General features: G+C 36.7%; 2 protein-coding genes across 3 annotated transcripts in view; one reads left to right on the forward strand and one right to left on the reverse strand.

Moving 5' to 3' along the window:
* SMC6 (structural maintenance of chromosomes 6) overlaps nt 1–6,445 on the forward strand; it is a 34,033-nt gene extending 27,588 nt beyond the window's left edge. The window contains exons 24-27 of the mRNA XM_009334344.1: nt 1,306–1,411; nt 2,726–2,878; nt 4,607–4,704; nt 6,032–6,445. Coding sequence (XP_009332619.1) covers nt 1,306–1,411; nt 2,726–2,878; nt 4,607–4,704; nt 6,032–6,140 — 466 coding nt within the window. The 3' untranslated portion in view covers nt 6,141–6,445. The remainder of the gene's footprint in view (nt 1–1,305; nt 1,412–2,725; nt 2,879–4,606; nt 4,705–6,031) is intronic.
* Nucleotides 6,446–10,048: 3,603 nt separating this feature from the next.
* Nucleotides 10,049–13,210, reverse strand: part of VSNL1 (visinin-like 1) — a 50,852-nt gene continuing 47,690 nt past the window's right edge. The window contains exons 2-3 of one of the 2 annotated variants that reach the window (XM_009334345.1): nt 12,012–12,227; nt 10,049–11,073 (exon numbers count right to left, since the gene is read on the reverse strand). In XM_009334345.1, coding sequence (XP_009332620.1) covers nt 10,876–11,073; nt 12,012–12,227 — 414 coding nt within the window. In that variant the 3' untranslated portion in view covers nt 10,049–10,875. The remainder of the gene's footprint in view (nt 11,074–12,011; nt 12,228–13,210) is intronic. The other variant, XM_009334346.1, reaches the window with a different exon arrangement.

Below are 13,210 nucleotides of genomic sequence, written 5' to 3' on the forward strand. Positions count from 1 at the left end.
CGGCTGGCATTGGCTCTATTGGATATGGGGGAAGCTTCTGGCATCTTCTCAGAGAAGCCACCCCTATAGCCCCCCTGCTCCGCTACCAAAACCTTGCCGCGCAAACCCAGTACCTCAGTGGAGGCTCTATTTTGCTCCAAAGGCCTCAACTATGCTGACTTAATCCAAAGCAGTTCTGTTTCGGTGTTTCAGTGCTGGTTTTGGTCAGTAAAATACAAGCAACATACTAGCATTGAAACAATTTAGACTGTCACTCATTTTCATCGAGTGTAATTAGTCGTGCTGTGCTCACGTAATTTCATTGTGGGCCAAACACTTTTCCTCTGCCCTGTGCTTAAAAAATTTCAAGATCTTTATTCAGATTCTGCAATCTGACAGCTGCTTCTCTCATGGAGTGTCCGTAGTGGGAGTGCACCCCTTCTTTCTTGCTTCAGTCCTTTAGTACCCTTTACCCATCAATGAAGATTTTGTGGTGGCCTCCTTTCCAAAGGACTGGTGGTCTGTTTTCCAGTGCAGTCCTTTACTGTTTATCATTCCCTTCAGCAGAAATTGAGGGATGTCTGTGTTGGCTCTGCTTTTTGTACTTTTTGATCTGGATTTGGAGGAGGTGCCAGTACGATCCTGACAATAGTAATGACCAGGAGAATCCCGCCTTTGCAGGTGGAAGTATAGAAATAGTAGTGAGTAAGATTTACCTGCAGAATCTGACACTTGCCTTATGGTGCCTGTGTATGTCAAACTGAGTCTTGTTCCTCGTGCCCAAACTTGAGTATGAATCCCACTTTAAGATGTGTTAAAGAACCATAGTTCTTTCTTGAAGGAACTGTGATTTATTGTCTAATGGGGAATTATACGCTAGAACTGGGGGGAGAAGGAGGGAGGGGGAGAAATTAAGGCTCAACACTGTTTAATTCCCGGAGTCTAGCAGAGTCCGCGTAAATTCTTTACTATCCTTACTGTGCAGTCCTAATACTGGATAGGAAAGAAATGGAATGTGGTCATTTTCTGCTGAAGTTGTGGAAGAATGGTGTAAAAAGCTTCCAGTCCAGACTTCTAGAAAATACAAAGCCTGTACATCTGGATTTCTTACCTTGTTCCTTTGTGTCAGTGATTCTCTCCAGTATGTCCAGTATTGAACGTCACCTGCTTGAGAGCGTAGTTGATTTGGGAAAATGTTATTAATGGAGCAGGGCTTAATAGTTAAGATTATGATGTGGAACTGTTGATAAAAATCTGTTGTCACTTTTTCATGTATTTTAAAACTTACTGACCTAATGTTTGTTTGCTTGGTTTAACTGATTTAAGGCTCCTTTCTTTACGATGCAATCTCTACTTTGACCATTTATTACGTATTCGGGCTTGCTCTGGAAAAATACTTTTTGATCACAAGAATGAGACACTTTCAATAACAGTAAGTTATTTTATATTACTTCAGTTATCGTAATATGTAATGAATTATTATCAATATTTTTTTAAATATCTGCTGCTGGAACATGCATTGCAAAAGATAGAATAAATTGTTCTCCCCTCTCCAAAATGTGATATGCAAAATTGTAGGATGTTGTTGAAAACAAACAGGAACAAAAACCATATTGCCATCTTATATGGATAGGTTGCTAGATTACATGGAGTAAATTTGGACTGTCGTCTTACGCCGAGGATAAGAATTCACTAGCGAGTCATCCTAGTCAGTCTTTCAAAATGACTCATTCCTATTTCATTGATAGGATGTTTGCCTTTATTTGTGTGGTTGTATAATGGCTCTAGTTGTTATTTAAACAACTTTTAATGGCTGAAAGCTTCAATGTTATGATTTTTCTGTGTATCTTTTAACGCACCTCCCCAAAAGTTTTAGTCATGGGGGTATTTACTTTTTTTCTGTAGGAGACTTCAGTTTTAGGAATTGAGGGGAAAATTGTGTAGTGACAACATAAGTATGTGTTGACACAGTCCTGGTTAAACAGGTGAAGGATATGTATCTGAAGAACTCCAACTCAGTCCATAAAATGTTAAGTCATTACCTGGCTTTATCAGAATAATTTCTTTTTTATAGCTGATGTTTCATGTTTCTCGTGCAAGAGATCTATATTTAGTCAAGGAAAGTAAATTGAAAAAAGAACACAACCCCCCCCCCCCCCCCAAAAAAAAAAATTGTTTTTCTGCTTAGCTTGTTAAAGGTAATGTAATTAACAGGACAAGAAAATGCTTAAGTTAATCTTAAAGGGGGAGTGCCACAAGGTGTCATCATAATCAATGGAACCAAAGGACTGTTCACAATGTTTCATGTATTCCGGTAAAGAAACTGTTCCTCCTTTAAACTCCTGCTGTAAATCAATTACCTGCTTTTCTGTTGTAACTGGTAAACATTAGATTTTGCTGGTAAACATTGGATTCTACTGTAATATAACCACACTGGTTGACATTTATTAAACATTGTTTAATAGCTATTAAAAATAGAGAATTGAATAAGAAAACACTGGCAGAGTCATTCAATCTGTTCAATGTATTTTACTCTGATGGAGAAAGTTGCAGTGATCCTAGAAATGTGTCATTAAATGGTTAGGAGCCATCCCATTCCAGAATGGCAGTGACGGTGAAGTGCATAAAATTGTTTTCAAGTGATCTCTTATCTGTTTGTGTGTAATGTGTTTGCTGTTAAAATTACGATTTTGTTAGGAAGTCTCCATCTCAGGTTTAAAAATTGCTCTAATATTTTTATTTCAAGGTTCAGCCTCGAGAGAAAGACAAAGCTGCCCTTAATGATGTGAGATCCTTATCAGGAGGTGAACGTTCCTTCTCAACAGTTTGTTTCATTCTTTCTCTGTGGTCCATCACTGAATCTCCTTTCAGATGCTTGGATGAATTTGATGTCTACATGGTATAGTTTGAACTTAAACTATATTTGCCATTCTGATTTATATAAATTAGTGAAACAGTTGGGTTGTTATCTGTATTTGGTTAGATTTTAAAACATTATAGTTAACTGCAAATAATAAATAAAAAATCCCCAAACCAAAAACCAAATCCCCCAAACCAAAACTTGTTAGACATCGTGTTCACTTTGCTTAGTGACTTTCGAAGCTTATTCTGTTTCTGAAGTTGGTACCCAGAGCTATAAGCATCTCTGTTACTTTACATGCTTAAACCTTAGTTCAGTGCAAAAATAATAAAATACAACTTTTTATTCATTCCCCAAGCAGTTGTTACTGTCTTTGTCACAGGTTGCCTCTGTATATTGTCGTGACAGTTCTGGGCTCCGCATGTGCTTTGGCTTCTACCAATTTTGAGATCAGTGTGTTTCTTTTCAGAGCAAGTGTAGCAATTGAGTTCACTGTTGCTACTCAGAAACTTGTTTTATACTTCATGTAGTAGCATCTTTCCAAGATGCTGAAATGCAGAATAATGAACATTAAATACTAATGTCAGCTAAAACTGTTAAACCTCATCTTTGTGTACAGCTTCCCTGGATAGGCGATTAACCAATTTTTTTTTAAAATACATTTTTATTTTATTTCCTCCTTATTAATATGCAGTGTGGTATGGTTTGAGAAAAGAATTAGTTCTGTGAGACAGAGAGTTGATACTGGATTATTTCATTTTGCCTTCAGTGTCCCTCCCTCATCAATGATTTATTTACTGGGAATCACAGACCTAGAGGGGAAAAAAAGATAATATACTTCGTATATAAAGATTTCAAAAAGGAAAGTATGCATCATCCAAGGTGGTCAAGCAGTCATTTGTCAGCTAACTTCCAAAGCTTAGGTCCTCTTTTACGAATTAGTTGTGCAGAATTTTATCCATCTGTCCAGAAAAGGGTGGATACTCAGAACCATAGGCCATGCAGAGAACTTCCATGTCATCTATCCCATACATAATTCCACACAATTTCTTTCCACTGCGGTGCCAGCAAGTGCAACCCTGTCTCCACGTTCTGGTGTAATCCTGGAGATCCACCACGAGAGGACTCCATCAGCATATTTGCAAGGGAGATACCTAGATTCATGTGTAACAATGTATAGACGCAGAGCTTTGTTTAACCCCTTCTAATAATACCTTCCCATTACTCATCTTTTTCAGTAAGCCTAATGCATAACGTGTTCAAAATAGTAATAATAATAATAATAATAATAAAAACAAGCTACATAATATCTTAGGTTTCATGCAGCCCTTAAATCCTTTCAGGTAATTTTGAGGCAGGCTTTTATAGGAAACATTATTCTACTAAAATACAGTTAATCTCAGTGTACCAATAAAGTAAGAAGTACTACGTGTATATCAAAGTTGACAGAAAGGCAACGTGAGTAGGAGTGTGTGATTGTTCTGATAGAAGCTTTCTATTGCGCATGTGTACTAAAAAGTAGAATTTAGGAATTTCCCCAGACTATAGTTTGTAGCTCTTAGAATTTAACCCCAATGTTTCTCCAGCTTAGTTTTCATTAGACTTTTCTTTAGCTAAGCTTTACTGTATATGAATTAATTCCGGTAGGTTTTTCTATTAAGGTATTTTCTAATTAATTTATTCTTAAGCATTTGTCCTAATTTGTGCAATAATAGGCCAGTGAAGTACACGGTCAGTATCACTACCTGATAAATCTTTTGTCTTTAGGACATGGTTAACAGAAGAATTGCAATGGATATGATTCTTAAGGTGGCTGACTCTCAGCATCATCGACAGTTCATTTTGCTCACCCCACAAAGCATGAGGTAATAATGTTGCGTTATGTTTCCTGGTACAAGAATTACAAGGAAGTTCTATTGCAAGGAGTATAACTTGAAAAAAGTAAATATGAGGAGAAAGAAATTTTGCTCTTTGTAGCAGTAGAACATCAACATTTAAGCAGTTCATTGCTGATGGTTCTGGGAATTTAACAGGTTTTTCACTCTTCTTTACATTATGTCTCTTAATATGGTAGTTCAGTGGGACTTGAATCAGTTTAGCTTAAGTAGAACAGCTTTTTGAAATGTTTTATTGTGTCAAGTAGGCTCCTGGTAGCTTTTAGTCCTGTATTTCCCTCTCCCCTTCCAAAATTAACAGAAGACTGCATTTTTCCATTTTTCCTGTTAATACTACAGTACTTGAAGAAGTTTGTCATTTGAGTTGATTTTTTTTTTTTAAGTATCCTTGCTCTAGAAACTGATAACTTACTCCTTGTTTTCTTTTTTTGATCTAGTAGCCCAAAATTCTTTAAAAACCTCCATATAATTCCCTGGTAAAGCCAAGCCCAGCTTAGGGGGACAGTCACTGTCTAACCTTATGCAGCCAACTCTTCTCTCTATTAGTCAAATGTAATCAGTGAAGCCCGTGTAGGATAATTAAGCAGTCTTCCAAATGAAGTTGACTTACTCTTAATTGTCTTCCCTTACTAAAATCTGTAAAAAGTAGAATAATGGTATTCTGTTGTTATTTAAGTGGAAATGCTTTGGAGGGAATTTCTGAAACCGTGTTCAATAAACATACAGGAATTTTCTGTATGGTTACTGTTTAAAAGTTTAATAATTCAAGTGCAGCTTGGTTTTGTTATATTTTGTTACATGTTGCATGTTCAACAAACATTTAATTTAACAAAAGTACGGAGGCACCATCAGAAAAAATACGTTTAGGATAATCGGTGGAGCAGCCTGTATAAATGTATGTTTAGGAACTTGCTCATTCTTAGTATGATGTGAGCGATTATACATGTATAAAGTGTGTGCCACTTCAGGATCTGTAAGGCAAGTATGAACCGTATTCGATCATTATTTCATTTGGAGTTTCTCTTAAAAGTACCTTTTCTATAATTAAGGTAGCCTAATTGTTAGAAATCACATGATTGAAATCAGTCATTGTCTTCACCTCAAGCTTTTACTGAAGTCTGGCTCCAGTATGAGTTCAGTGGAGCCAGAACTTCACCCCGTTACACTGTTTTTTAAAACTGTCAAAGAAAAAAGGTGGAGTTATTTAAAGGAAAATATGTGATGGAAAGAATCAAATGGAAATACTAAAATTTGTGGAGAAGAAACACTGTTTAAATGATGCATGCTTTATTTTTAGTTCTCTGCCTACAAGTTCCCGTATTCGAATCCTTCGAATGCAAGACCCTGAAAGAGGCCAAAGAACGTTGAATTTCCAAAATAGGAATGACAAAGAGGAAGATCAATAAGTATCTCTGTGTATGAATATGACATACTATTGAGGATAAATGTGTAATGATGTGTGTAAAGTTATTACTTCCTGGTGCTGGATAAGAGGATCTTTTGTTAGATGCTCTCAGGAAAAGAAGAGGTTCCTGTGGTTTTGTTTTTGTTTTTTAAGAATTACTGTATGTGTACAGACCAAGAACAAGCACAGTTTTGATGATGAGAAAATCCTGAATGTTCAGTTGATATTTTTAACTACCAACTAGGAGAATTTTTTATCAGTTGTTCTGTTTTTTCTTCTGGAAAATATGAAATATATTTTGTATAACTGTGGAGTAATATTTTAATAAACAATGAGAACTGATACTTGTGGTAATGTTTTAGTGTCTCTACACGCTTAAAAATAGCATTAAGTTAAAAATGTTGGTTTCCTGCTAGCTCTGCTTTATTTCTTAAACGTGTGCTAATTAATACATGCAGTAAAACGTGTTTCATTTTTTTCCATTGGAACCACAGCAGCTGAACATGAGAAGCTATTAGTACTTACAGTGTGTACTTTCATAATTAGAGAAGTGACAAATTTATTTACAGTATATTCTCTAGGCAGGAAAAAAGTGCTTTCATTTCTTCCTAAAGAGTTTATAGGGAAGAGTTTGATTTTCTTTGGACATGAGCTTACAAAACCTGGCAAATTGTGGCTTTATAAACTTAGATTCTTAATTCCAATAAACTAAGTTCATGCACAGTCTGAGTTTGCAGGTATAGACTAAGTCTGTAGATATTAATTATATTATATATATATATAACATAATATATAATGCATTATATTATATTGCAGGTATAGACTAAATCTGTAGATACTCATTATATTGTAACAAACCAAAGTGACAGAAGTCCTTCTAATACAGCGGAATGAAGTGGAATAAGAATTTTGGGAAATAATACAGTAGCTTTTCTACAGCATTGAGTAGTTAAAATAAAATAAACTTGCTTTATTTAAATAATACAAGCATTTACTGGGGATAAGAGGGAGAAAGAAGAACCAGATTTTTCACACTGCACCAAATTAACTTTTTTTCTCTTCTGTTCTCCTTTCTCCAGGAATTTGAAATTGTTGGGAGCTCTTCAGAAACAATCACTTCTTAGAGTTCAGCCATTAGACATGCTTTTTTCTTTTTTTTTCTTTTGACGTTACAGGGATACAAAAGCCATTGAGACTATTCAGAGAACAGTTCTGCAGTCTCTACAGTTATTTGCCGAATAGCAATTCCTCAATAAAACCTAACTGCAGTGCAAGTTTTAACGCAGCTTCGTAGCCAAATTTGTTTTTAGCCGCTGCACAGTATTTTGTGTTCTTTAATGTTGTTTAGTTTTTACGCAAGCACGTATTAAACTTGTAGGTATCTCTAAAATATGGAAGCTAGATAAGAATTGAAGGAAAATACACTGAGAAACCTAACTGCAGTCCTAGTGCATTCTAACTGTAGGAATTAAGTCTAGTGATCTTTTAAAGGCTTCAGACGTTTACTTCTGAAAGCCCAGGGTAATGGGCCAGCAGACTCAGAGCAGCTTTGGGGAGGTTACTGACAAAACAGGGCCAGGCCTTTTGTTGAAGCGCGTGGCAGAAGAGAGACAGACAGCGGTCATAAATTGTAGTGGGGAGGTTCTGGCTGGATAAACCGGGGGGTGGGATTGTTCGTGATGAAGGTCTGAGGCATTTGAGCGTGTTGTCCTGACAGGCTGTAGGACCTCCATCCTTGGAGGCTTTCGGGGTCTGAATAGACTGCGGCACCTCCTTCAAGCAAGGAGTTGGACAGGGAGGAGGACCTCTGGAGGTCCCTACCAAACTAAACAATTCCATAATCCTGTGATTTGATGAAATACATATTAAAGATACTTATAACTTGTTTAGGATTATGTGAAAATACTGGGCGGGGCGGGGGGGAGGAGGAAGCCGTGCAAAGTGCATACTTGGCAAAACTTGTCTGGAGCACAAGCCCAGCTTGTTTGTACTGGGAGTCCTCGATCCTGTTACGTGATCATGAACCACATGTTCAGTTTGACTCGATTTTACGATGAAACTAGAATGTTTCAGACCCTTTTACAATATAAAATGACAGAGTTGCATAGCATTGTTTCCTCCTGATTTTCTTCAGCATCCAAAAAAATAAAGCAAGAGTGCTGAGGCGGGAGAGAGAAAAACATTTATCTTCATTAGTACTTTTATAATGAGTTGTGTGGAGAAAAGAGCTTAAGGAAAATTATCGCATTCCTACTGAGCTAACGCTTCGGCTTTCTCCCAAGTTTTCTATAGACTTACTTGAAATATTGGTGCAGTTGGCAACAATTCTGGTCTTTGGTTCAAATCAATATATTGTATTTATTCTAATCTACCACTGTACTTGATGAAAATGTGTCCCTGACTGTATAATATAAGCAGCTGTTTTCATGGTAGAGGATTAGTTCTGAATAAACAATTACTAAAGCACTTGCTTGGATGCACTTATTTTTTGCAATGATCCTACTAAGGGCTCAAAACTATCTTATTCTTGGTACTTTAAATGCAGAGTTTACTATACCAGCTCCCTAGAGAGAGAAGTGCAGTGCTGATGTTACATTTTGTGACTGTGTTTGAGCTTTTGGCCATTTTGGATGGCGATGCATTGCTTAATGCTGCATTAAAGTAAATGGAGCCTGTCCAGCTACATAAATTTGAGGTGCGGGGAAATGTAGAATGAGGTACTGCTTCTCAAATAAGTATATGTAAACCAAAGAGGCATAAATTCCCAGGAATATTCAACATCCTCTCTGCAACTAGTAATTTAAGCCCGAGTGGAAAAAATGGGCATATCATTCTCAGAAGTATGTAACATTTTCAGAATGCGTGTTTTATTTTTAAGTTACAGCCAAACGTACAAAGTATACCGCTCTCTAATTTGCTAAGAATAGTACCTGTGTAGTCTTAAGTAAAATTCTGGTATTAAAAAATGTAGTTGAAATTTCTGCCTTTTGCCGTTTGTTTGGAATACGAAGAAGCTTAAATATGAGAGGATGGCTGTGGTTGTGACAACAATTGATTCTGTGTTCCCCCCACCATGTTTGTTAGCAAACTGTGTAAAATTGGGGGGTGATGGTGGTGGTGTGTTTTCCTCAATGTTAACATGAGCTTCACTTTTAAAATTTGAATATACAGAGAATGATTTGTTTTGGGTCATGTTTTATCGTCTGATTTTTAGCTGTTAAGAGTACTGTCTCGTTTCTTTGTAAGGCAAAGATGAAATATCCCACATGCAATTGTAAGATGTTCAGACATCTTTTTTGTAGTCCTGTAAGGAACCGGTGTTTAAAGCAAGTGGGAAGCGTGGTGTAGGAAAGACTTTTATCTGCAATGTCTGCAGTCTGCTAGTTCTCGATGCTTTCCCAGGGCCGCGCAGAACTCGTACTTGCGCCGAACTTGATCGATGCACATAGAATTGAGGAGGAAGGTGGTTCTCTTCACTGTCCCTTCTCAATCATCATACTCTGGTTAATTTATCAGTAATGATTTTTGACAACATGTCTGTTTATATTAAACCCGGGGTAGTTTAGTGTCATACGGTAAGAGGAAAGACTCTTGCTTACGGAAGGAAAAACATTAAAAGACCAGGTTTAGGCCAAGCAAATAAACTGTATTTGACTTCCAGCTAGCTTAAAAAGCTACGTAAGCACAGGTCTAGCATTTAACAGTATACTGCTAAATCTTAGCGTTAGCATCTTAGAGGATAAACAGCTGCTCTGTTGGTAAATACAAGAACTACAACTTTTGGTTTCGTATAATATGACTCTCTGAGTGAGTGAGTGCAAAGAAGTTTTCTCCATGCTTTTGTAATGAAATATATATTTCCCAGTAGTACAGTGACAGATACTTAGAGAGATTCAGCTTTTTTTTTTTTTTTTCTATTACCATGCTGAAGACATGAAATAAGAATTAGGGGAAAAGGTCAAATGTTATAAATTTATTTTGGGACATATATATTGCAACCTCTGTGGAAGCTTTTGAAAATTCAGGCAAAGATCAATACACTTTCAATAAAACCTTTAAACTTCCAATAAAACAATATTTTAAACATTATATATATATTTTTTTATATATACTTTTAATTAAAGGGATCATTTTAGCAGGGTTTTCTTTTTTTATATACTGCATTCCTCTGACATAACTCTTTCCAGATTGAAGGGATGCAAATGAGGTAAGAATTAAGGCAAACCTAAAAGGCATGCAAATGAAGTACATTGATATCCACTGACAATACAAGCACATGTGTGGATCAGACTTAAGAGCTGAGGAACTCTTCCCCTCTGTCTGTCCAGTACTACTTTACAGCAGAATGGTGACATGATTTATAATAAACAGTTAACATTACCATGGGAATTCAGTGTCACTAACATTACTCAGTCTAGGAGACACAGAGCTAGCATCAGTAAAACATGAACAATAAATAATATAATTCACTGCAGCACAGGACTGCTGCACAGGCTTCAGAGGAATAGGGTTGTTATGAAATGACATTGCACACGTCACGTTGTGGCAGTTTATTTTTATAATATATATTTTTAAAATTCTTTAGCAAATGACATTCTCATGCACACAAGTGTTTCAAACACAAGAAGCAAGTCCATTTATAGGTAGTCCAAGCAAATTTTTGTGTGTGTGGAAATAGCTGCAAACTGAATGGAACATTAAACTTCTGTGCAGTCTATGGCGCATTGTACACAAGCTCATTTTTGAATGTCACACTGCAGGAGTAATACAATGGAAGGATCACTCTTTGCAGCTTCTTTGAATTCATCCAGTGTGATCTGGTCGTCTTTGTTCTTATCCATCTTACTGAAGATCTTGTCTACCCGTTGCTCAGGCGTCAGACCATCCTCATTCATTTTCATCATTATCACAGTGCCCACCATTTTGTAGATGGCCTTTGGAAAGAAACCAAATAGAAAATTCAACATACGAATTAACCTGATTTTTTGCTGTGATCAAATTCTGGAGGGAGATTCCAACAATACAATGATTGCCAGTTTCCCTAAAGACTTTTTCTTTTTTTTTTTCTTAGAATCAGGTGTCCATATACTTAAAACAAGGAAGAATGTGTTCTACTTTCTTTAGATGTATTTCGGTGGTTGCATTTTGCATCCTGGAATGAATTTCTTTGGCTTTCTGTTTCACAGTGCAAAACTGCTGTAACCTATTCTCTGGATCAACTGTTTATTTGGCTTTTAGTCACTCCATTGAACTATTTCACATAAATTCTGAATAATCAGTTTTAGAAGTCATCACCTTTTAATAGCTTCCTGTGTGTACATGTCAGCAAAATCTGGTATTAATTACTGTGGCGAGTAGCCGGCAGATGACGAGGGTGGTAAACTTTATCCTTCCTGTTATACGCTGTGGTCATCTTAAAGCCCATCTGTGAGAGCTCACTTAAAATAGTGTGGGGTTATCCCTGTAAATTTCTGTAATCATCTAAAGTTAATATCCAGTGAGGGTTCAGCTACTTCAGCTACAAACCAGTAATTTCATGGGTGTCAAGTGATTTTGAGATGGGCTTTGTAAATCCTTTGCTGTGCTGTTCTTATGGTTAATCCATTCATCAGGGGAAAAAAAAAACAACCGCTTGATATTTAAAAGCTTATAGGCACATGTGTACTCTCTGCAATTCTCAAAGATTACATCTATTACAATGTTAGTGTGCTTGCATCAGTTAGGTATGAGTCAGCATAGGATGAATGTACGTAATGTATGTTTTTAATGATATTACAGCCTCTTGCGTGCTTAAAATCTAAAGGGTATGTGAACAAGTAATCGAATTTTATTCATGTTCAGACGTTATTTTTAAGTGTCATATTGATCTCACCTCTATAATTTCCAGCATTTCCACTCTTGTAATTTTACCGTCACCGTCCAGGTCGTACATGTTGAAGGCCCAGTTCAGCTTTTGCTCGAAACTGCCTCGTGAGGTGATGGACAGTGCGCAAATGAACTCTCTGAAGTCGATGGTCCCATCTCCGTTTTTATCAAAGGTTCGGAAGGCATGCTGGGCAAACTTTGAAGCATCTCCATATGGGAAGAACTGCAAAATACAGTAATAAATAGAACTGTGGGCAATGCAGGGGAGCAAGCACGTACCTGCCTGCAAAATACTGAGGTGAGGCATTTATGAAGAGTTGCTGGTGGGCTTTGTGCAAAACTGAAGATATGCAGTGTAAGCTTCCGTAACAGTTACAGTGTTATGGTTATTAAAAGCTTATTTCTACAAAAACCTCTTCGCTTACCCGCAAACTATAGTACAAATATATTTAACCCTGATTTAAAGTTAAATTAACTAGATGAACCTTAAAATGAAGTTGGGTGCAAATGGGAGATTCTATGTAATATTCTCTGACTATGAAATACAGCAACCAAGGTACATTTTAGCAGTATTTTTCTGCCTGGGAGTAACCAGCCCTTGACATGTTGCAACCAAGTAGATGTGTGGGCTTGTTGTTATGTAACTTTATTAAAAAAAAATAAAAATAATCCAGATACAGCCTAAAAAACCAGGAACATATGTTCTTTTCTGCCAACCAACATAATACAAGTACTTAAGATGAGAATTGAGATTAGGTTAAACAATACTGGACAATGCTTGTCGTGTTTAATATCCATTATCAGTGAACACTGCAACTGACTGTAGCTTAACAAAATATTTTAAATGACCATAACATGTAGGTTTTCAGGTGGTATTTTTTCTCTCAAGAAGTGTTTGAGACAGTAGTTGCTCTTTCTGTGGCCCAGACTCAAGAAAACATATCTCTTAAGAAAGGGAGTTTTAAACCCGTGCTGAAGTCCCATTGCAGTGAAGGGACTGTACACAAATGTTTGTTTCTATATTGCCAGCACAATTTCATGGAGGTTTTCATGCTCCTAAAGTATAAACGTGCATTACTACCAATCTGAGAGCCATCTCATTTTGTGCTTTTTTAAATTCCAGTTCTTAGCAAGTATTGCATTTAATAATGTAAGTTTGAAGGAAAGACTTCAGTGGCAGCCGAGGAAGTGAATCTGCATTTCACA

Source organism: Pygoscelis adeliae, unplaced genomic scaffold (assembly GCF_000699105.1).
Source record: "Pygoscelis adeliae isolate BGI_AS28 unplaced genomic scaffold, ASM69910v1 Scaffold211, whole genome shotgun sequence".
NCBI classification, from domain to species: Eukaryota; Metazoa; Chordata; class Aves; order Sphenisciformes; family Spheniscidae; genus Pygoscelis; species Pygoscelis adeliae.